This window comes from Choloepus didactylus, chromosome 1 (assembly GCF_015220235.1).
Source record: "Choloepus didactylus isolate mChoDid1 chromosome 1, mChoDid1.pri, whole genome shotgun sequence".
Taxonomy (NCBI): domain Eukaryota; kingdom Metazoa; phylum Chordata; class Mammalia; order Pilosa; family Megalonychidae; genus Choloepus; species Choloepus didactylus.
This window is the reverse complement of record NC_051307.1, coordinates 191,057,372-191,077,640: the sequence shown is the minus strand read 5'-3', so window position 1 is coordinate 191,077,640 and position 20,269 is coordinate 191,057,372. Positions and strand designations below refer to the sequence as shown.

Genomic DNA, 20,269 nt, shown 5'->3' with positions numbered 1-20,269 from the left:
GTTGATGTGGCCCAGCAGAGCTCCCCGTGGACTGGGGATTGCTTCTGAGGACAAGGCAGAGACCCCAGCCATTAACCTCAGGGCAGGGCAGGAAGCTTCTAGAAACCAGCTGAGCTTTGCCCTGTGGCTTTGATGGACTCAGTAACCCTGCTTGAGCTGACAGATCAGATGCTCCTTCCTGACCTTGGCCCCAAGGCCTGGTCCTACGCTCAGGAGTTACTTTGAAGGGCTCAGGGCCTCATTGTTAACTGTTTGCAGACACGCAGTGGGCTGTGTCCATCCATCCCGGCATCCACTCATCCCTCCAGCTCACTCCTGCCTTTCTCATGGAATTCCTGAGACATGGGTGTGTCCAAGGAGAATCCCACAGCAGGCCGTGGATGTGGTAACACTGGGGTGGCTTCTAGGGTGGGGCAGCCCACCACTCACAACTGCGTCTTACTTTGTGAGCAAGAGGGGTTGTAGATGTAATTCTGAACCATTCTGTATCTATTTCTGGGCTCCCTCTGGGCGCTGGGCAATTTGCCGAGCACCCTGGGCTTACAGAGCTGAAGAAGACCATCCTTGCCCACCTTGGGAGTGAATTTCACAGCCCCCTAAGAGTGATAAGACAGCCACACAGAGTTGTCTTCCTGCCACTGTGTGGTCACAGCCTGGTGAGAAGAGCAGCTGCGGGAGGGAGGAAAGCAGGGCCTGCCTTCTTGCTCTGAGCCTGTCTCCCGCTCCACTCCAGGGGCGTGGCCTCCATGAAAGCATCTTCCGGCTCTCACCTGGGGCTTCTCTTCCAGGTATCTAACCAACCCGGCACTGTTTGGCAGCCACGGCAGCCCCCAGGGATGCAGCAGCAGCCCCAGGGTTCCTGCAAGGCCCTGGGCTGGGCGGTGGGGCCGAGGGGAGGCCAGGTAGGCAGGTGGGCGAGGGAGGCAGTGGGGAGGCTGGAGCCCCCAGCCTGGTTAGAGGGTCCATGGAGCAGTGGCTTGGATGCTGTGAGCTGCTGGTTCCTCCCAGCAGGACTGGCGCTGAGGGCTCTTAGCCGGCCTGAGTCCCCTGAGGCAGCAGCCCCAGGGAAGTGGCTCGGAGCTCCCCTGCCTGGGGATGGGAGCACATGGCCGTCCCACAACAGCGCTGCTTAGTGGGCTCAGCGGGCACTGGGGGAGAGGGATTTCTGGGGTTTGGGAGAAGCCCTAGAAGCCAGGCCCCTCTGTGCCCTTGAGCCTTGCCATTCAGAGTGTGGTACACAGATGAGTAGCAGCAGCAGCATGAGGATCTTGTTAGAATTACCAGATTTGGGGTCCTGCCCCAGACCTACTGAACAGAACCTACAGTTTAGCAAGGTCCCCAAGGATTTATGCACACACTGCCTTAGGGAGGTAGTTTCCAAATGTCAGTCTAAGAAAGCCACCGTCTCACCTAGGAAACTTGTTAAAAATGCACATTCCTCATTCCAGACCAAAATCTGCAGGGTGAAGTCCAGGAAACTCCATGCATTCCTTTCTTTCTTTTTTATTCCCTGTTTTTTGTTGAGAAATAATTCATATGCCATACATTTTAAGGTGAACACTTCAGTAGTTTTTAGTATATTTGTAAGGTTTTGCACATCACGTTAGACAGCATGACTATCTAATTCCAGAATATTGTCATCATCCCAAGAGGAGACCCTACCCTCATTAGCTGTCACTGTGTTTCTAATGTACAGTCAAGTTTTGTGTTTTGAATCCTGAAGTTACGCTCTGCTTTACTTTCTTATATCTGTTCAACATCCATGAAGTCCCTGCATGTGCAGAGTTCTGTACTACAGCCTTGGGAAGGGGCAGAAGAGGCAAAGAAAAAATTTAAAAGGGGCCTGAACACAGCCCTCCTCTCAGGGAGACCACCACTGAGCGGAAAGGGGACCTGCTCACGTGTAACAGTAAAGTCGCTGGGTGCGCCATGCCGACGGGAGCATGGAATTCAGTTTGGCTTTGCTCTCTGCTCCCTACTTGCAAGGCATCCCTGGAAAGTTGCCGGAAAAGTCAATGTGCAGAGACAGATTTATTTTTTCTGATGTATTTTTGTTATAATCCTGCAGAATGTGTTCCTGCAGGGATTAAATAAAAAAACCAAGTGAACGCCAAACTCCACTGCAGTCACATTCAGAGAGACCTCACGTTCACGCCGAGGAACATTTTGCCTTCCTGGGTGCTCAGGATCTATTCGCAAAATCCTCCCACGTTTCTCCACCAGATTCAAATGGGCAATCAAACCACATGGTTTGAGTTGTTTTTTTTTTCCCATACTCATTTAATAGCACGAATATATGAAACCCCCACTCCCACCCCACCCCAGAACACACAGTTAATTCTCTTCTCTCTGGGGCTTTTTTTTTACTGCCCTGGGATCTGAGGACTTAGGCAGCCCAGGTTTCAAGCATTTCCCACAACTATGCAGGCAGTCCTTGCTGGCATTTTAATCTTGAGACTAGCATGGTCCCTTTAAGAGGAGTGGGTGTTTGGGGACAATGACATGACAGGACCGAAGATGTTCGACTGAGCTCAAGCTTGGAGAGCCGGCCTTTTACTCTGCCCACACATAGGACCAGCTCGATCACCAGCATGAAATTACCAGGCAGTGCAAACAGGTGTGCCCTGGCCAGAAGTTCACCCAGTTGACTCATCTCCCTGGTGTTGGCTAAGTGCTGGGCTCCATGGACCTGGGGTTCTTGGGGCACAGTCATGGACTAGCAGCCCAATCTAGGTAGGAAAAGATCACATACATATACACACACGACTGAGAGTAGTTCAAGAGCTGTTCTCAGGGCCAGGGGAGGCAGGCAAGGGTTTTGAGCAAGTCAAATAGCAGAGAAGACAGGTTGCCACACCTCACCCTAAGCCATAGCTGTATCTGGAAAAGCCAGAAGCCAGATAATGCCACTCCTGTCATTTCCCACCTGGGACCCAGGCCCTAGGTCTCAGAAGGGTCATCTGTCTTTGCTCTTCCCTCAGTCTTGATGATAGAGTTCTCACTCACCTTGTCTGTGTCCTGCCAAGTTCTCTGCACAAAGCAGCCTGTCTGTACTGCCACACTCTGCAGAGGAGCCTTTTCTCCACTCCAGTGAGAATGATGAGTAGCCTGGCCAGAGCTGGGAGTAGAGAATCTCCCCCACCCTCAATCTGCTCTGCTTCACCATGTCCACCTGGGCTGGCTGATTTCTGGAGGAACGCTGGCCAGTCTTCAGTGCCGATCTAAATGCCTCCTCCAGGAAGCCTTCCAGCCCAGCCCTGCCCGAGCTTTCTCCTGGAATTCTCTCTTGGAGCATTTCAGGGACATGGCTCTTGTCCAAGGCGTCCTTGTCTCCCCACAGGGCCAGGCACACACACTCAGTTGAGGTTTATTCCATTTTTCCTCCTGGATGGCAGTTTCCTCACATTTGACTGAGCCCCTTACCTTGTTTGGTTTTCCAGCCCTGCCCTGTGGGTGACAAAGGCCAGGCATGGGATAGTGTTCCCTTTGGCAGATGAGGGAGCTGAAGAACTGAGACTCAGGCAGGCCCTTCAGCCTGGAGACGGGAGATTGGACTGGGTGACCTTTGATGTCATCTGCAGAGGCGGTGCAGCAGAGGGGTTCAGAGTGGAGGCCCGGGATAGGGCAATTGGGGTTCAGAGTTTTGCATCTGTGTTAGTTTCCTGTTGCTGCTGTAACAAATTGTCACAAACTTAGTGGCTTAAAGCTACACAGATTTATTATTTTACAGTTCTGGAGGTCAGAAGTCCTAAATGGTTCTCGCTGGGCTAAAATCGAGGCGGCAACAGGACTGCATTCCTTCGTGGAGGCTCTAGAATGCATTTTCTTGCCTTCTCCAGCTTCTAGAGACTGCCTGCCTTCCTTGGCTTGTGGTTCCCTTCCACGTGCAAAGCCAGCAATGGCCAATTGAGTCTTTCTCATGTCACATCATTCGGACCCTGGCTCCCCTCGATAACCCAGGGCAGTCTCCCCATCTCAAGATCCTTAATCACATCTGCACATTGTTTGCTATGTGACATAGTCATGGGTTTGAGGGATTAGGACATGTTCACCTTTGGGGGGCATCAGTCCACCTGCCACAATATCCTTGAACTTAACCTCTTTGTGCCTCGATCTCCTCTTCTATAAAATGGAGACGAAGTCTCCACCCCATATGATTGTTAGCAGAATTTAAGGAGCTCAGGGATGCAGGAAACAGAGCCTGGCCCCTAGGAAGGACTCAGTAACCATTTGCTCTTTGCATCAGTACTTTCATATTTCAGGAATCATCTGGGTTCTTGGGTAGTTGGTTTAACAGTGGCTCACTGGGGACGGATAAAGGCTGGTTGAAGAGCTTGTTAACTGTCTGCCAAGTGAGGGAAGCCCTGGCACGGAGGCGCGTGTGTGTGTCAGTGAGACGGGCCCCGAGCTTGGTATCTGATCCTGCTCTGAGAAGCTGGAGAGTGAGGTAAGCCCGGCCATGGAGACTCACGGGCAGAGGCATCGGCAGATACCAGGCTTAGGCAGAAATCAAGGCTTCCTGGAGCCTCCGACATCTGACCCGAGGAGTCCTGTCAGCCCAGCCCTGGTTGACGAAGGGGGATTCCCAAAGCCTGACCCCTCTCATCTCAAATGGAAATCGGAGAGTTAATTATAGACAAGGGGCCAGATTTGGGGTGCAAATTTCCTGAGCTGGATTCCCTAGAAGGAGAACGGGAGGGCTTCATGGGTTAGATTTTAATCTGTTTTGTTAACTTTCTTAAGGGCCTCACCCCTCGCCGGCTGGGGTTTGTCCCCCAAAAGGCAGCACCCCAGCTTGGCCTGGTCTCAGCTCTGAGTACATTGGCCTCCCTGCCGGGCCTGAGGCTGGGCAGGCCACGGAAAATGGTGGAAGGGAGGAAAGAGGCAGGCCCCTGGAGCTCAATTCCGGTGACACCTGGGCAGCCTGTGGGACTCACCCATTTGGCAGCAGCTGCGCCTGAGGCCGAGGCTGGGGTGTGGTGTCCTTAGCCTGGGGCAGCCTCTCTACTCAGACTGGGGAGGGGGAATTAGGAGGGCAGCAGAGTGTCCCTGTTCCAGGCCAGAGCCCCTGGGGTTGCCCCAGGGAGGAGGCTCAGGAGGCCCAAGGTCTGCCCTTCCTCTTCTGTGAGGGTCTCATAGAGGTGAGGGAGGGAGCGGAGGAGGTCAGTCAGAGCTCCGTGCAGTCTGAAGTGGTTAGGACTTGCAGCCAGAGAGTCAGGGGCCAGAGGCACACAGGGATCCCCAAGACCCCGGCCTGGCATTTGAAGAGCTCACTTTTTGTTGGGGAGACAAACGTTGTCATTCACCAAGCAGCCGCGGGATCTAAGAGAGGGGTTCCCTGTGGCTCTGGGGGTGCAGAGACGATAGCAACTCCCTGGTGGAGGACAGGCCAGGCTGTTCAGAGGGGTCACTCCTGTCGAGTGGGTTCTGGAGGGAGGAGGAGTTTAGTAGGTGGAGCAGAGGACAAGGGTGAAGAGTATGTGCAGAGGCAGGGAGCAGCCACGCAGGAGAGGAGGGTCTCCTGCCCCCCTCAGGGTCACTGTGTCCTGACAAAGTATACATATACAATTTTTGGCAGCAGAGCACTTCTTCAGAGAAGTCAGAATAAAAGCCCAGCCTGGCCTGCTCTGATGGGGTTGGGGGAGGGAACTGGGAGCCACCTGGCTTTCCCCCTCCCCACCCACCCTGGCCCCTGAGGAGCAGCTTGTAAATGCCCCCCTCCACCTGTTAGGCTGAAGGGTCAGCCCTCACCCTTGCTCCCCACCTCCAGGACAGACCCTACAGGGAGCCTGGCCAAAGGTGTGCTTTCAGGTGTCTGGTCTCTGCTAGAGGCTGTGGAGCCGGGGCAGGGGTCCAGCTGCAAGTGTCAGGGGAGGGGGGGACAAGATGGGAGGAGTGGACTTGGGAGTGGGGGGACTGTGCTCGCCATCCCCGTGTGTCTCCACAGAGCCGCCCTCTCCTCACTCAGGCAGTGAGGACCCAGGGCCAGGCCCTCTGCGCCGGGCTTTCCTTGACCCCCCTGCGCGCTCTTCAGCATGCTCATCATGTGCACTATCCTGACAAACTGCGTGTTCATGGCCCAGCGTGACCCTCCACCCTGGACCAAGTATGTCGAGTGAGTATCTTCCGGGCCACTCCTCCGGCCGGCCCCTGCCTTCCCTTCTGTACCTTGCCATGGCACCTTGAGTCACCCAGAAATGGGCTCTGTCCAGGCCAGGCACTCGTCCACCTGGGGGTCCTGGGCACAGCTCCTGCCCTCTTAGCCACTCCCAGTCCTGCCGAGTCCTTGCTTGGAGTTGGGCTTCAGGGAAGGAAGCTCTCCGGAAGGCCAAGACAGGGTTTTCTCCCTTTCCCACCCTAAAGAAGATTGGCACTATCAGCAGATGCTGTAAAATAATGATTTGTTGAGCACATACTGCATCATCTCCCTGAATCCTCATGGCAGCCCCATAGGGTAGGTACAGCCGTTTTCCCATTTTACAGATGAGGAGACTGAGACGTAGAGACATTAAGTAACTCGGCTGATAAAGGCAGGTAGGAGGTGCGGCAGCAGGAAGAAGGCCCCAGACTGTCCCCGCTCTCAACTACTCCACTCCACTGCCTTTGTTTCCAAGTCCTGCCTCCCAACCACCATTTGCACTGTTTTAGAAACTTGCTTCTGGTCTTTTCTTCCCAAGTGACTGTACTTAACCCAGTTTCCAAGCTGACTTGCTGAGCCTTTAGAGCATCTGGCTCCCTATTTTCAGGAGACCAGCAGAATGTCAGGGCAGCCTCTTTTATCACAGTCCCACTTTCACACAGGACCCAGCAGGGCTGGTTGGTGCGTGGGACCTGCATCCGAGCCCTGGGAAGCAGCCCCTCACCCATTCCAGCCTGGGGCCTGCAGTCCCCACATTGGCCATTTTGGATTCCTCAGCCTGCCCCATCCAGAGAGAACAGCTCCCCACACCCAGTCTCACATGTTTGAACAACAGCCGCCTTTTCAAACCCAAGGTAGCAGCTGTTCCCACTTACCCCATAGGCAGTTGAGGGTGGACCGTGCTCCAGTCTTTAGCTACTGAGGGCAGACCCCGTAGCCATAAGTGCTTGTGCACATGGACCTCCAGGACTGGGGTGACCAGATTGGGGTGGGGTGGGGTGGGGTGTCTTCTTACACGAAGACAGCCAAGAGAGATGGTGGGAGCTCAGATGAGGCACATGGCAGGCACTTGACAATGCTGAATAAACAAACGGAAGATGGATCCATTAGCCAGATGTTGGAACAAAGCTCCAGTGCTAACTTCACCTCTACCATGAGGGCAGTGCAGAGAGCCTGGCCTATGGGCCCCTTGTAAGAGGAGCTGGCTGGGCCTCGGCCACATGGGGAAGCTGGCCTGAGGGCTTCAGCCTCCCTGAGAAACACCCCGGCCTCTCCTTCCCAGGTATACCTTCACTGCCATTTACACCTTTGAGTCTCTGGTCAAGATTCTGGCCCGAGGCTTCTGCCTGCACGCTTTCACCTTCCTTCGGGACCCATGGAACTGGCTGGACTTCAGCGTGATTGTCATGGCGTAAGTACCCTGCTTGCACCGTGCTGGGCTGTACCAGGGGGGCTGGGCACCACCCCAGGCCCTGGGCCACCAGCCCTCTCGGCTTCCCTGCTGCAGTCCACCTGCGGCTCTGTACGCGGCTACTCCAACCCTGCTGCTGTGGCAGGAGAAGAAGGAAAGGAGGCCCTCGGATCATCCTAGTGGGGAGAGACAGGTCCAAAATAGCTCAGGCGGGCCACTGTGGGCAGGTCCACAGGCTCATCCCTGGCTCCGTGGCAGCCCTGTGCTCAAGGGACATCATGAACACTCTGGTTCAGCATCTTCTGCCCTTTCCACCAAGAGAAACCAATATTTCAGCCTGAAATCCCTGGACCATGGTGAACAGTGACTTGGATTCCAAGGTGACTAAGAATGAAACTCTGGTAAAGAGAAGGACCCCGGAGAAGGGACCGGACACCCCCAGCAATTCATGGCAGTTCACCAGCATGTCTGTTCTCATCACTCATAGTCTCCAGGTTTGGCACATTTCAGAGCACCTGGTCACTTACATGATCCAGTGGATCCTTACATCAGCCAGAGAGGCAGGCTGGATGGGGCTTACTTATCCCCATTTTACAGACAGGAAGACTGATGCCAAGGACACACAATGAGCCTGCCAGAAAGTGAATATGATCTCAGGCCTCCTGTCCCCCAGGCTAAGGCCCTGCTCCCTTGTCCAGGAGGAGACGCATGCTGGATGTCTCAGGCAACTGATGCTGTTTTCTGGTGGGGACGACTGATCAGGGTGGGCCTCCTGTTCAGAGGTGTTCAGGGGCTTGGCCATCAAACCCTGTCTGAAAACCCAATGGGCGAAGGTTATGCTCCCTGCTGTTGCATAGCCTTGGTTTTCCTGCCTGTTAAATGACAGTGCTGGGCCAGGTGGTATCAGTGGTTCAGTTCAGCTCTCACTTTGTAGGAGTCTCTGATTCATTGACTCCATCTATTCATGCAGAGTCTCTATTTCACCCCAGCCTTGAGCAGCCTTGAGCTTGGCCATGCTGTGGGGGAGAGAGGAGAAAGAGGGACACTGGAACCTGCTGAAGGGGTGCTTTCTAGCTGGGTGGAGAACCTGGTAGTTAGAAAATGCATCAGAACCTCTGTTTCTGGGTTTGCTGTATATGAGCTGACTCCAACCCTCCATTTTAAAGTTGGGTTAACTGAGGCTCAGAAAGAGGCCACCACTTGCCCCAAATCCAATGTAGATTTAGACCTGGGAGGAGGTAGGCAAGCAAGGGGAAGAGTGATGGGAGATGATATTGAAGAATGGTGGCATGGTGGACAGATTGTGCTGGCTTACAGGCTGTGGTCAGAGCCAAGTATGAAGTAAGCCCAGGAGTGACATTATCTGATTCACATTCTAGAAAAGTCACTCTGGCTAAAGTCGCTCTGGCTACTGTGTGAACAGTGGACTGTAGAGGGATAAGGGTGGACACAGACATAAGTCAGGAGGCTATTTTAGTAGCCAGGAGAGAGAAGATGGTGTTGGGGACCTGGCTTCAGGTGGAAGAGGTGAGACATGGTCAGACTCTGATATATTTTGAAGGTAGAGCTAATGGGAGTTTTTGGCTTGAGCAGTTGGGTGAACAGTGTTAACCATTTGTTGAAATGGAGAAGAATGAAAGGAGGAACTGGCTGAGGAAGGAGGGGAATCAAAAGTTTGGTTTGGGTTGTGTTAAGTTTGAGAGCACCCAGAGTGATGTCAAGTAAGTAGCTGGAGATTCCAGAATGGAGCTCAGGAAAGAGGCCCAAGGTGGACTAGATATAAATTTAGAGGCCAATGGACTATCAATAGAATTTAAAGCCAGGGGATAGATGAGGCCACCTAGGAGTGAGTGTAGCCAGAAAAGAGAAGCAGTCTGGGGACTGTACTGTGGGGCTCTCCAGCATCTCAAGATCAGGAAGAAGAGGAGGATCAAGCAAAGAAGACTGGAGGGAATTGGTCAGGAGACCAGAGGAAAACGATGAGAGAGGGGTGTCCTGAAAGCTGACGGAGGAACATCATCCAACCCGAGAAATGCCATGAGAGTGAGGGTGAGAAGAGTACTGAGAATGGATCGTTGGATTTGACTCCATGAAGGTCATTGGCAAACTTGACAAGAGTGATTCCAGTGGAGTGGTGGGGCATACCCCTGGTAAGAGGGGGCTCCAGAGAAAGCAGAAGGAGAAAAGGTACAGCAAACATAGATAACTGTTTTCTGGAGTTTTGCTTTAAAACAGTACAGGAAATAGGGTAATGGCTAGAAGGGAATATGGGGTCAAAGGAAGACCTTTAAAGAAGGTATCTTTGAGGGCTGACAGGAATGATCCAGTAGAGAAGGAAGGTTTGATGCTGCAGGAGAGAGGAGAGGAAATTTCAGGAGTAAAGTCCTTGAGTTGACATGAGGGGAATCCAATTTCCAGAAGGAAGCCGGCCTTAGGAGCAGGGAAGGTAGGGCGTCTAGTGGAGATGGAAGTAGATTGATGAAGTTGATGATAAGAAGGCATTTCTCCTTTGATTGCTTCTATTTTCTCAGTGAAATAACAAGCAAGATCATCAGCTGACAATACAGTGTGGGGAGGCATGTCTGAAATTTGAGAAGAGAGGGAGAACTCTCTACTGCAGTCTGGGAGGTCACTCTGATTTGGGAATGGAGGAGGACTGCCAGGCCGGGCTAAGGTTCCGGGGTGCCCTGTGTTGAGGGGGGAGCACAGTGCTCTGTGGAGGGCCCCAGGTACCTGGGCAGAAGAGGGGACAGTGTCTGCCTGAGCCATTCCTACCCTCCTGTCCTGGAGGCTGAGCAGGACTTGGGTCACCACAAAGATGCTCCCAGACCCCAAGGAAAGGTGTCACACTGGGCCTCTCATCTGATGGCCTGTCCTCACCCTGCATGTCTGGGTGATGCTCTGTGTGACCTTAGCAAGTCCTCCTGCCCTGCCTGTGGGAGGAGCCCAATATCATTCCCCATAGGGTCCCATCGGAGACTTCCTTCCACGCCGAATCGCAGAGCAGTGTGCCTTTCTCACCGATGCCTGCTTGGCCTTCACCCTGTACCAGAACTGGGTGTGACACAGCTGAACGGGGCCTCAGGGGCCACCAGACCATTTCCACATTTGCATGCCTCTCACAGAAATGGCATGTTCATGTCCCATGAGGCTGCATAAATCCTTTGGAATGGCAAGATGTCTGCTCTTGGCTGGACTGGCCCAGCAACTTTGATTGATAGTGATTTCTGCCTTTGCTTATGAAAACCGATTAATTACTGCCTCTGAAATGCATTCTGATATAGACAAAATGGTTCCATAAAATGGGACTCCTAGGATAATGAAAGGAGTCTTTGGTGGTAAAAGCTTGATTCAATCAAACCTTCCTATCCTGCCTTACATTTTACAGATGGAGAAACTGAGGCTCAGACAGAACCTACCACTTGTCCCAGATTATAGAATTATAGCAGCAGATTTGGCACTAAAACCAAGTTTCCTAACTCCTAACCACATGTTGGATGGGAGAGGCACTCTCAAATGCGGTGTTTCAGACCACGTTTCAACCCGCTCCCCCACTCCACCCTATTGAGAGATTGTGGGAAGGTCGGAGGGGGTGCGGGAAAGCCTGCCAGGCTCGGCTTGCAACTCTCCAGCCAGAGCTCTTCCTGTGGGGCCCTTCCTGGCTAGGCATTACCTGCTAGTTGACACAGCCTCCCACCTTCTGGAGTTGTTATGGAAACCAGACCTGGAGGGGAAGGGAGGGAGGGCAGAAAGGAGAGGGTGGTGATCGCCGCCATAGCTAGCTGCCGGAGCTCGTGGATGTTACACTTCACTGTCTGCCTTGCAGCCCTGGGAGCCAAGGGGGCAATATGCTTTGAATGGGAGGAACAAGCAGCATCAGAGAAGGCAAGGGCTGTACCTCAGGCTGCACAGCGATAGGGTGGGACAGCTGCACAGCATAATAGTGTCTGCTCCCAAAAAGCTCCCCACCCCCCTGCACTGGGGCTGGTGTGATAGGGTGGAATCCTCACTACCCTCTGCTCTTTCTGTGTCAGGGCCCATGATCCCATCCCCAGCTGTCTGCCTCTGCCCAGCAGCTTGGCCATAGCAAAATGAGTCAAATGGCTTAGAGACGGATTTTGCCAGCCTGGAAAGGTCAAAGCTCTGCTCCACCAGCCCATCTCAGCCCCTGTTGAAACTGGCCCTCTGCCAAATGCAGGGCCTAGCCACACTCAAGGGCCTCAGGAAGGCCTTGATTGGGCAACTGGGTCCCCAACCTGGGAAGCTGCTGGAGACCAGGCTCTGGGTAGAGTAACAGATGCTACATTCACCCCTTGAGAAGTCCCACATGTGAGGAAACCCTCCCAGGTGCACCACGCCCTCGCCCAGCCCGGTGCTCTACCTTCGAGACTCCCTCCTCGTCACACTTGTCCCCCAAACCTGACATGACTCCACAGACACACAACCACCAACCCCACTCCTGTTCTCAGCCACTCAGCCAACTTTACAAGCCTGCTGGAAGCAGTTATGGTCCTCCCAATTGTGTCATCAGCCCATCCTTGTCACCTTGGGATACGGCTTTGTGCCCAGCACCAGCTGCTGAGGAGGCAGAGGATGAGTGGAGGGCCAGCATGTGTGTGCTGGGGACACAGAGGGTTGGGCAGGTCTGCATTGGGACAACCAAGGTACAGGCAGAAGCTAAACTAAAGGCACTCAGGGTCTTTGCTGGAGACACCTGGGGACAGACAGGATCTGTAAGAGACAGGTGGGGAGAAGCAAGGACAGTAGGCTCCCTCTCTGATCTGCACGGAGAGGAGACAGCCTTGAAACCAGTGTCCTGAGCAAAAGGAGCTGTTGTTCTGGGCCACACTTGGAAGACCACCGGCTGGAAATAGGAACCTGGAGCCTCTGTCAGGCTGGAACCCCAGCTCCCAAGTAATAACCTGGACTCAACTTGATAATCCCAAAGCAGCACCATTTCTCTATGGAGATCCCAAGTTTGAAAGAAGAGTATGGGACAGAGGCCTCAGGGTCTGAGTCATCAGAGACTGGAATAACCATCCAAAGTTGGACTACATTAATAGGTGTAGATAGACCAGAATCAGGGAGGTGGTTTCTGCTCCCCTCAGGAAAGTAGGGCTGCATCGGACTGCTGCACTGGAGAAAGATTTGCAAGCTGAAGCGAGTCCAGGGATGAACAGAAGCCACACCACAGAAAGGGCGAGGCATAGCCAGAGGATGGGAAACTCTGAGAATGTGATTGCTGACTTCCCATTGCTGAACGGATGCGGTGGGTAAGGAGGGAGCAGGATGGTCCACTGAGTCCCATGAAGATGAAAGGGCCCTGTGAGTGGATGCAGAGAAAGTTGGTTTCGGCCCAGTATCGGTTAGTTATGGGCCAGACTGGACCCCGCTGGCCCCAGGACACTGAGTCCCTTGGCGCGGCCTGCCAAGTCCTTTCCTGTACACACCACACAGCTTGAAAGTGAATTCAGAAGTTCTGAGCAGAGTGGAAAAGCCTGGAAGCCTAGGCTGACCAGCAGAGTGAGCCCAGCTGCACTGCCATCCCACCCCCGGCACTCCCCCGGCATCATGGGGCCAATGTCCTAGATCTGACATCACTCAGACACCGGGACAGACACACTTGGTTAAACATCAGGCACCCTGAGTCCGTTGCCCTTTGTTAAACATCAGATGCCTCCGGTTAAATGTCAGACACCTTGGATCCAAAACTCTTGGTTAAATATCATGAATCAGTTGCCACTATCACTGCCCATCCGTCTCTCAGACAGACATGTGGTCATGTGGTCCATCCACTGCATGTCCTCATGCTCCACTTGGGCACATCCCACCCCTCCCAGAGACCCACTCCATCCTTCTGCACCTGTGGAGGCCGGGGATGGGGTGGCCATCCTAGTTCCAAGTGGGAGCTCCACTCCATTTGACCCTGCTGATCTCAGTCAGGCCCCAGCAGGGGAGACCCCGAGGAGGGCTGCTCACCCCTGGGGTCACCTCTTAGAGACCCAGGGTCATCCCTGTGGGATGTTGAGCGTCCTGGGGCAAGACTGCAGGGGGACTCACAGAGGAGCAGCCAGCGTCACCCTAAAAACCCCTCACCCTGCTCCTTTCTCTTCTTGTGTTGGCCGTTGGCTGTGAGTACTTGAAGGGCTGGCTATCCTGGCAGCCACCCTTTCCACCTTCCAGTGCTTCTGTTGGGAACTCTGTGTTTTCCCTGTTGAGTACGTGGGCCCACCTCTACCTCGTGACTCCAGGACTCCTGAGCCACTCAGGAGTGGAGTGGTGGAGAGAGATTTGAGGTTGGAAGGAGTAGGTGGGCAGCTCTGGGAGACCCAGCCGCCCTCTGTGCTGGGCTCAGCCAGGGTTTGAGGGTCCCACAAATCAGAGCAGCCAGGCACAGGCTGAATCGATGTCCTCCTTCAGCAACCACAGACCGCAGAAGACACAGCAAAACGAGGGCCAGAAACCTACTTGCTTCCCACATCACCTGACCTGAGCCCCCTGGAAAACAGTTCCCTCTTCACTCTGGTGTGTCCCCAACCCCATTCCCTGCCAGTTGGTTTCATGTCATGGTCCACAATGGTGTGGAGGGTGTGGTAGAGTAGTTACCTCCTGGCACCAGTTTTTCCTGGGACCATCACCGAGAGAGCCGCCTGGGAGCTTGCTGTGTGGGCATCCTTAAAGCACCCATGCCGAGGGCCCCAGCGTCAGGGGGCTGAGATCAGGAAGAAAACGTGAGGGAGAGCCCAGGCCACCCACAGCCCTCCCTGTGGGAGGCGGAGAAGGGAGAGGGCTGGTCGGGGAGGGCAGGCTCAGGTTCTGCTTTGTAATTCCCAATAACTGTGGTTTGATTCTGCAGGTATGTATCAGAAAATATAAAACTAGGCAATTTGTCGGCTCTTCGAACTTTCAGAGTCCTGAGAGCTCTAAAAACTATTTCAGTTATCCCAGGTAAGATGCCCAGGTTCGCCTCTCAGATCTCAGCTACAAGTGACTCTCTCTCTGTCTCCCCCGCCACCCCACCCCCACCCCGACCGTGTATCTCCTACTGGCGTGTTGTCACTGTCTGTCTCGTGTGTGACTTTCCCTTGTTACAGATACACAACTGAATTTGTGGACCTGGGCAATGTCTCAGCCTTACGTACCTTCCGAGTCCTCCGGGCCCTGAAAACTATATCAGTCATTTCAGGTGATAATCAGGTTAAACGCCAAGGCTGGAGAGACACACCTGGGCCTTTCCAGCCCCGTGGGAGCCCAGGCAGCTCTCGGAAAGGCCCCTTCAAATGTGCCTGTCACCAGAATACCTTTCCCAGAGCTTGGGTGTGAGGGCTGCTGGCAGTGGACACAGCCGCCCCCCAAAAACCCCAGAATGGGCTTCAGGCTGCCTATCTCAGTAAAATCCAGTCACCCCAGAGGAGCACAGAGCAGCCCAGGGCAGGGCCTGCATCTATACCAAATTCTTCTCAAGAAAGTGAATTTCTTTTCCAAACTGAACTCAGCTGTTTGAATGGCTAAGAGCTCATATATGAATTGCTTCAGCCTGAAGTGGCATCCTCTGATAAGAAAATCAAAAGAACTGTGTTTGAGGGAACCCACCTACACACAGAGAACAACAAAAGAAAACCCCGGCAACTGTCCCTGGTGGCCGAGTGCCCAGTCCCTTGCCTTTCGCGCCCTCTGATCATATACGCACAGCTGGAACCCCAGGCCCATTTTGTGAAACGGCACGTAATCTGTGGACAGGTGTCATCGGGCCTTGGCGTCTAACAGCCCTTGCTGCATGGTGCGGTAGAGGTTTAGCAAACCGTGCATGGTAGTTGCAGGAAGAAGTCCTCCTTGACAGATGTTGGCAATTGTACCTGGGAAATTTTCTCAGCCCAGATGGCCTCTCTAGAAAGCCATTCCACCTCAGCTGTCTAGAAAATTCTCAAAAGACTGCTGGTGACTTCAGAGTTCACGTTGTATGATGCTGGCACTGAAGTCGAGGGCCTTCCAGGAGATTGTTTAATCCCAAGTATTTGTTCACTTTCCCCAGATTGAAGTGAGTTCAAACACAAGGGTCTTCGTGTTGCGAGGAACTTGCTATGGGGGGCCAGTGCCCAGAGGCTCCTCCAGAAGCCTTTTCTGAATGTGGCCACACTCAGAACTAGACAGGGCACTTCCTCTCCAAAGTTTCCTGAGACAGGCTATGTGCCACCATTCTGGGGAGGTAGCAGAGCTGAGGGAAGAATTAGGTGAACCAGACATTTCCCAGTTTGGAAAGCAGTTGGTTCCCAGACCCTTAGCCTGTATTTGGCTGTCAGGGGCCTCAGCCTTGGGCTCCCTTGTGGAATTCAGGCTCCCCCCAGTGGGGTTAATTACCTGGTAAAAGTAGTCCCCCCTTAATGCTGTGTTCAAACTGAGTCTTGGAATGCTCATCCTGGCCTCTGAACCCACCATGGTTCCCTATCCCCCCACGAGTGGCCCAGACCCCTGCCAAGAGCCAGTAGCAAATGGGTCAGCGTGCCCCCAGTCACCCCCAGGGAACCACACCCATCAAGGTAGGTGTCACGGGCCTCGGCACACCCATGTGTACTCCAAAGCCTCACAGTGTGTCCTTCAGGGACCCAGGGACAACCTCCTAGGTACATACCCCTCCAAGTGTGGATAAACACCTTGACCACAGCGGTTCAGAAAAAGGCATATCCCGGTGTCTGCTTTGTAAAAAAGGCCTACAAAGGAAAACATTTCTCAGCCCTTCATGTGAAGTGTGATCCTCTGGTAAGGAAACCAAAAAACTGTGTTTGAGGGAACCCGTATACACAGAACAAGAAAGGAAAACCCTGGCACTGTCTTTGGTGACTGAGTGCCCAGTCCCTGCCTTCTGTGCCCTCTGGGGGCACAACCAAAGCCCCAAGTCCATTTTGTGCCTCAACCCCAACCCCATTGGAGCTCTTTAAAGCTGTCAGCAACCCAGTGAGGGCTTTCAAGGTCCCTTCCCACCCTAGCCTATTAGAACTTCAGTGGAAGAGAGTATTTCCCATTGATTCCCCGGGACCCATCCCTTCCTGGATCTTTTCAGAAAGAATCCTGTGACTTTGTTGGGCTCATTCTTGCCAAAAGTGAAATCTGTCATCAATATGAGAAACGTTTAAAGGGGTGGGTGTGTGCACGCCAACTGATTCTCCCGTCATACCCTCTCAGTCCAAGGTCAGGAAATGCATTACTGGGACTTGAACTGGGTAATTTAGGCCAAGACTCTTTAGCCTGACAGTTGAGGTGGAGTCCACATCCGGCAGGTGAGTGGCCGTCCCCATCCCTAGCTTTGTTTCCTCTGTATGAGCAGGAGTTACGTGTTCCAGGGTCTTTTGGCCTGTGAGCAGAGCCAGATGCAGGCCCATGGAGGGGTCCTAGAAGCTCTGCCAGGGATGAGGGGTTCTGGACTACAAAAGGCCCATGAATACCACCACCACCATTCCACATCCATATCCCTGCAAGGTCCATCCCCTGCCCAGGCAGTTGCCAACGTCTGCCAGGATGATTTCCACAGAGAACGCTGAGTGCCCCTGAGCCCTGGCAGGCAGCAGCTCTAGCAGCACAGCAGGGAGGACTTCCTCCCCCCTTTTATGTGTTTGCCTCTGGGTCACGGGCACAGAAGCCGCGGGCACAGTAACCACGGGTGCTCCTAACTCATTAACCGGCTGGACGATGGATGGGGCTTAATCTGAGATCTGGGTGCTTGGGGAGTTGTTGGGGGATCAGGGTGGGGCAGGGCCCTGCTGCTGGCCAAGGAGCCCCTGTTCCTGATGCTCTGCTCGCACTTGTCCTAGGACGGTCGCTAAAGGCCAGGCCAAATGCCTCTCCATGTGCTTTTCTGTCACTTCGCTGTGTGTGGTGCTGGCTTCCGCAGGGAGCTGGGCCATGCAACTAACGGATCACAGCTTCTCGGGTTGAGTGGGGATGGGTCCCTGAGGGACAGAGGAAGTATGGAAGATGGGCTTGAGGACAGAACAGGCCCCTAAGACCTTACCATGGCCTGGCCATAGCTCCTCCCAAACACACACACACACCCAGCCCTTGGCCCATCCCTCATCCCTGAGTCCCCTAGTTTCCTCCAAACAATCAAGACGCCCAGTGCCACCAAGGAGAGCTGGCCTCAGCAGTGGGGCATAAGGACCCCCTACCAGCATTGGCTGTGTCTCCCAATCTCAGGATCAAGGCTGATACCCCTCCATGGCCCTGGGGTTACACTTAAAGGGGTGGGCTGAGAGTGTAAGACCAGACTGGATGCTGGTCTTGACCCCAGGGAAATCAGGACTCAGCAGCTGAGGAAAGGGGGGCTCTGACCTTAAAAGCCCACAAGAAACTTCCGTCTTTTTGTCCCCACCCTGCGATTGCTCTCCCTGACTCCACCCCAGCTCACTGCAGGGCTCCAGGGAGACCCAGCCCCCTCCCCTCATGCCTGACCCAGCCAGTGGTGCTGGAGCATTGTGCCGTGGGTGACCGTGCTGGTTCCCACCGCCCCCAGGCCTGAAGACCATCGTGGGGGCCCTGATCCAGTCTGTGAAGAAGCTGGCCGACGTGATGGTCCTCACTGTCTTCTGCCTCAGCGTCTTTGCTCTCATCGGCCTGCAGCTCTTCATGGGAAACCTGCGGCACAAGTGCGTACGCAACTTCACGATGTATAACGGCACCAATGGCTCCGTGGAGGCTGACGGTCTGGTCTGGGACTCGCTGGACGACTACCTCAATGACCCAGGTGCACGCACTCGCTCCCTGCCCGACTGGGCACACCACAGCCCCAGGAGGGCTTCGTGAGATGGCGGGGCCAGGCCACCTCGACGCAGGTGTCACCAGAGCGCAGGTCTCCACCTGATCCCCTGGAGGCCCCTCTGTGTACTTAGAGACCCCAGACCCTGCCCTTGGGTCTCCAAGATAAGGGACAGAAGGAGAACAGACTCAGTATGAATCCTTGAGAGTCCCCGGGCTGGCTGGGGAGAAGACACTAGAAGGACCAGAAGCGTGTCGTTAGGTAGAGAGGCAGACGGGGACAACAGCTGCATGTTTGGAGACAGGACTGACCAAGAGGATCAGGAATTGCAAGGAGACCACCTGCTGCAGCCCACCCATAGAGGCGTGTTGTCAGCTTTGGGAAAGGGTAGGATGCAGAGCTGGGTGGTAGGTGAGGCTTCAAAGGCAGGGCCCGATCCACTTCGCATGGGGACTTCCCAGTTCACTTCAGTGATCCTTACCAGGATGCTAATTCCACATACTTGCACCCCCTGCAAGAGAATGGGGGCAAGCTCAGTGGCTGTGCCAAGTAGTGTGTGTCCTTGTGATTGCTTCACTGCCCTGTGGGCTCACACGTCCAGTCTCAAGGCTGATAGCCAGCACCTCTCTAGACTAGCGCCACTCTTCCAGATCACAGATTCGACACCAGCAGTGTGGTGCAAGGCCACTAGGACACTGAGGGCCATTCTGAAGTTAGGGCCTCTTACGTCCATCCACCTGCAGTCCACTCTGGAAAAAGAAACATAGAAACTCAGTTAATAAACCTGCTTATGATTTGGCGGTAGCCACATGGCCGTAGTTTGAAACCTTCAACATGCAGCAGAGTCACCTGGAGGGCTCAGTAAAACACCAGTTGCTGGGCTGCAGCCCCAGAGTTTCTGAATCAGTAGGTGTGGGCTGGCTCTTGGGAAGTTGCATTTCTAATCCGCTCCCAGATGCTACTGATGCTGCTAGCCTAGGGACCACACCTTGAGAACTGCTGCCTAAGGCAAAGGTGGGCAGGCCTGCCTCCACCGTTCCTGACCCTGTCAGGTCAGTCCCACATCCAAGTGGTGCAGCTGCTGTTTCCCATCTGCCTCTCCATCTCATTACTTCCTGCCTGTTCTTCAGACATCATCACCCCCAGGTAGTGGTGAGAACTGGTGGATGGCCACAGAAGAGGAGAGGACAGGGCCGTATCTCACCTGGTCCAGCCCCAGTCCCCTCCTTGCTCCCTGTCTGAACAGACCGAAGTGTTGGCACGGTGACTATGGCAGCCATCATTCCTGCCGTTTTGTACACAAGACAGTGGGTCCTGAGTTGCACAGTAGCCTGCCAAGGCCATGCAGTGACTCAGCCACCAAGCTGCCACTCCGCCCAGACTCCTGCCTCCCTAGTTCAGGGCCTCTCTTGGCCCTTGTTGGCCCCCTGAGTGGTTTGGGGCAGGGGGCGGAAGCTTCCCTGTGGGGACAGCTGAGGCCCTGCCCAGGGCTTCCTTTGTCTTTGAGAACAAGGGAGACATGGGCAACTGAACGGAGGGGGAGGAGGAGGAGGAAGGCCAAGGAGGCAGCCAGGGTTACCTGAGGCCTGATAGGGCAAAGGTGTCGGGGTGAGGTAGGGGCAGAGAAGAGAAAGGAGGACTACCAGCTTTGTCTTTACCTCCCCAAAGCCCTGGATGGCAGATGGGAAACCTGGGGGTCTGGACCACATGTGCCCCTCACTGTTAGATGTTTGTATTCCAGGTAATTACCTGCTCAAGAATGGCACCACCGATGTGTTACTGTGTGGGAACAGCTCCGATGCCGGGTATGTGGAGCTCACTGCCCAGGATCACCTGGTGCTTCCTGTTTGTGCCCCTGACCCCAGGGACAGTGAGGCCTTCCCCTGCCTCTTTTCCCTGCTGGGACCCTGTCAACCTCCCCTCCCCACCTGCTCCAGAGAGGGACAGCTGTGAAGGAGGCACAGAAAGGACA

General features: G+C 54.3%; 1 protein-coding gene across 6 annotated transcripts in view; it reads left to right on the top strand.

Annotated features, from left to right (window-relative positions):
- Positions 1 to 20,269, top strand: part of SCN5A (sodium voltage-gated channel alpha subunit 5) — a 100,151-nt gene that overhangs the window by 20,160 nt on the left and 59,722 nt on the right. For 5 of the 6 annotated variants that reach the window (XM_037847463.1, XM_037847445.1, XM_037847469.1 and 2 more), the window contains 5 exons: positions 6,025 to 6,115; positions 7,422 to 7,550; positions 14,407 to 14,498; positions 18,055 to 18,285; positions 20,039 to 20,102. In XM_037847463.1, the coding sequence (XP_037703391.1) occupies positions 6,025 to 6,115; positions 7,422 to 7,550; positions 14,407 to 14,498; positions 18,055 to 18,285; positions 20,039 to 20,102 (607 nt within the window). Of the gene's footprint in view, positions 1 to 6,024; positions 6,116 to 7,421; positions 7,551 to 14,406; positions 14,499 to 14,644; positions 14,737 to 18,054; positions 18,286 to 20,038; positions 20,103 to 20,269 lie in introns of all 6 variants that reach the window. The other variant, XM_037847457.1, reaches the window with a different exon arrangement.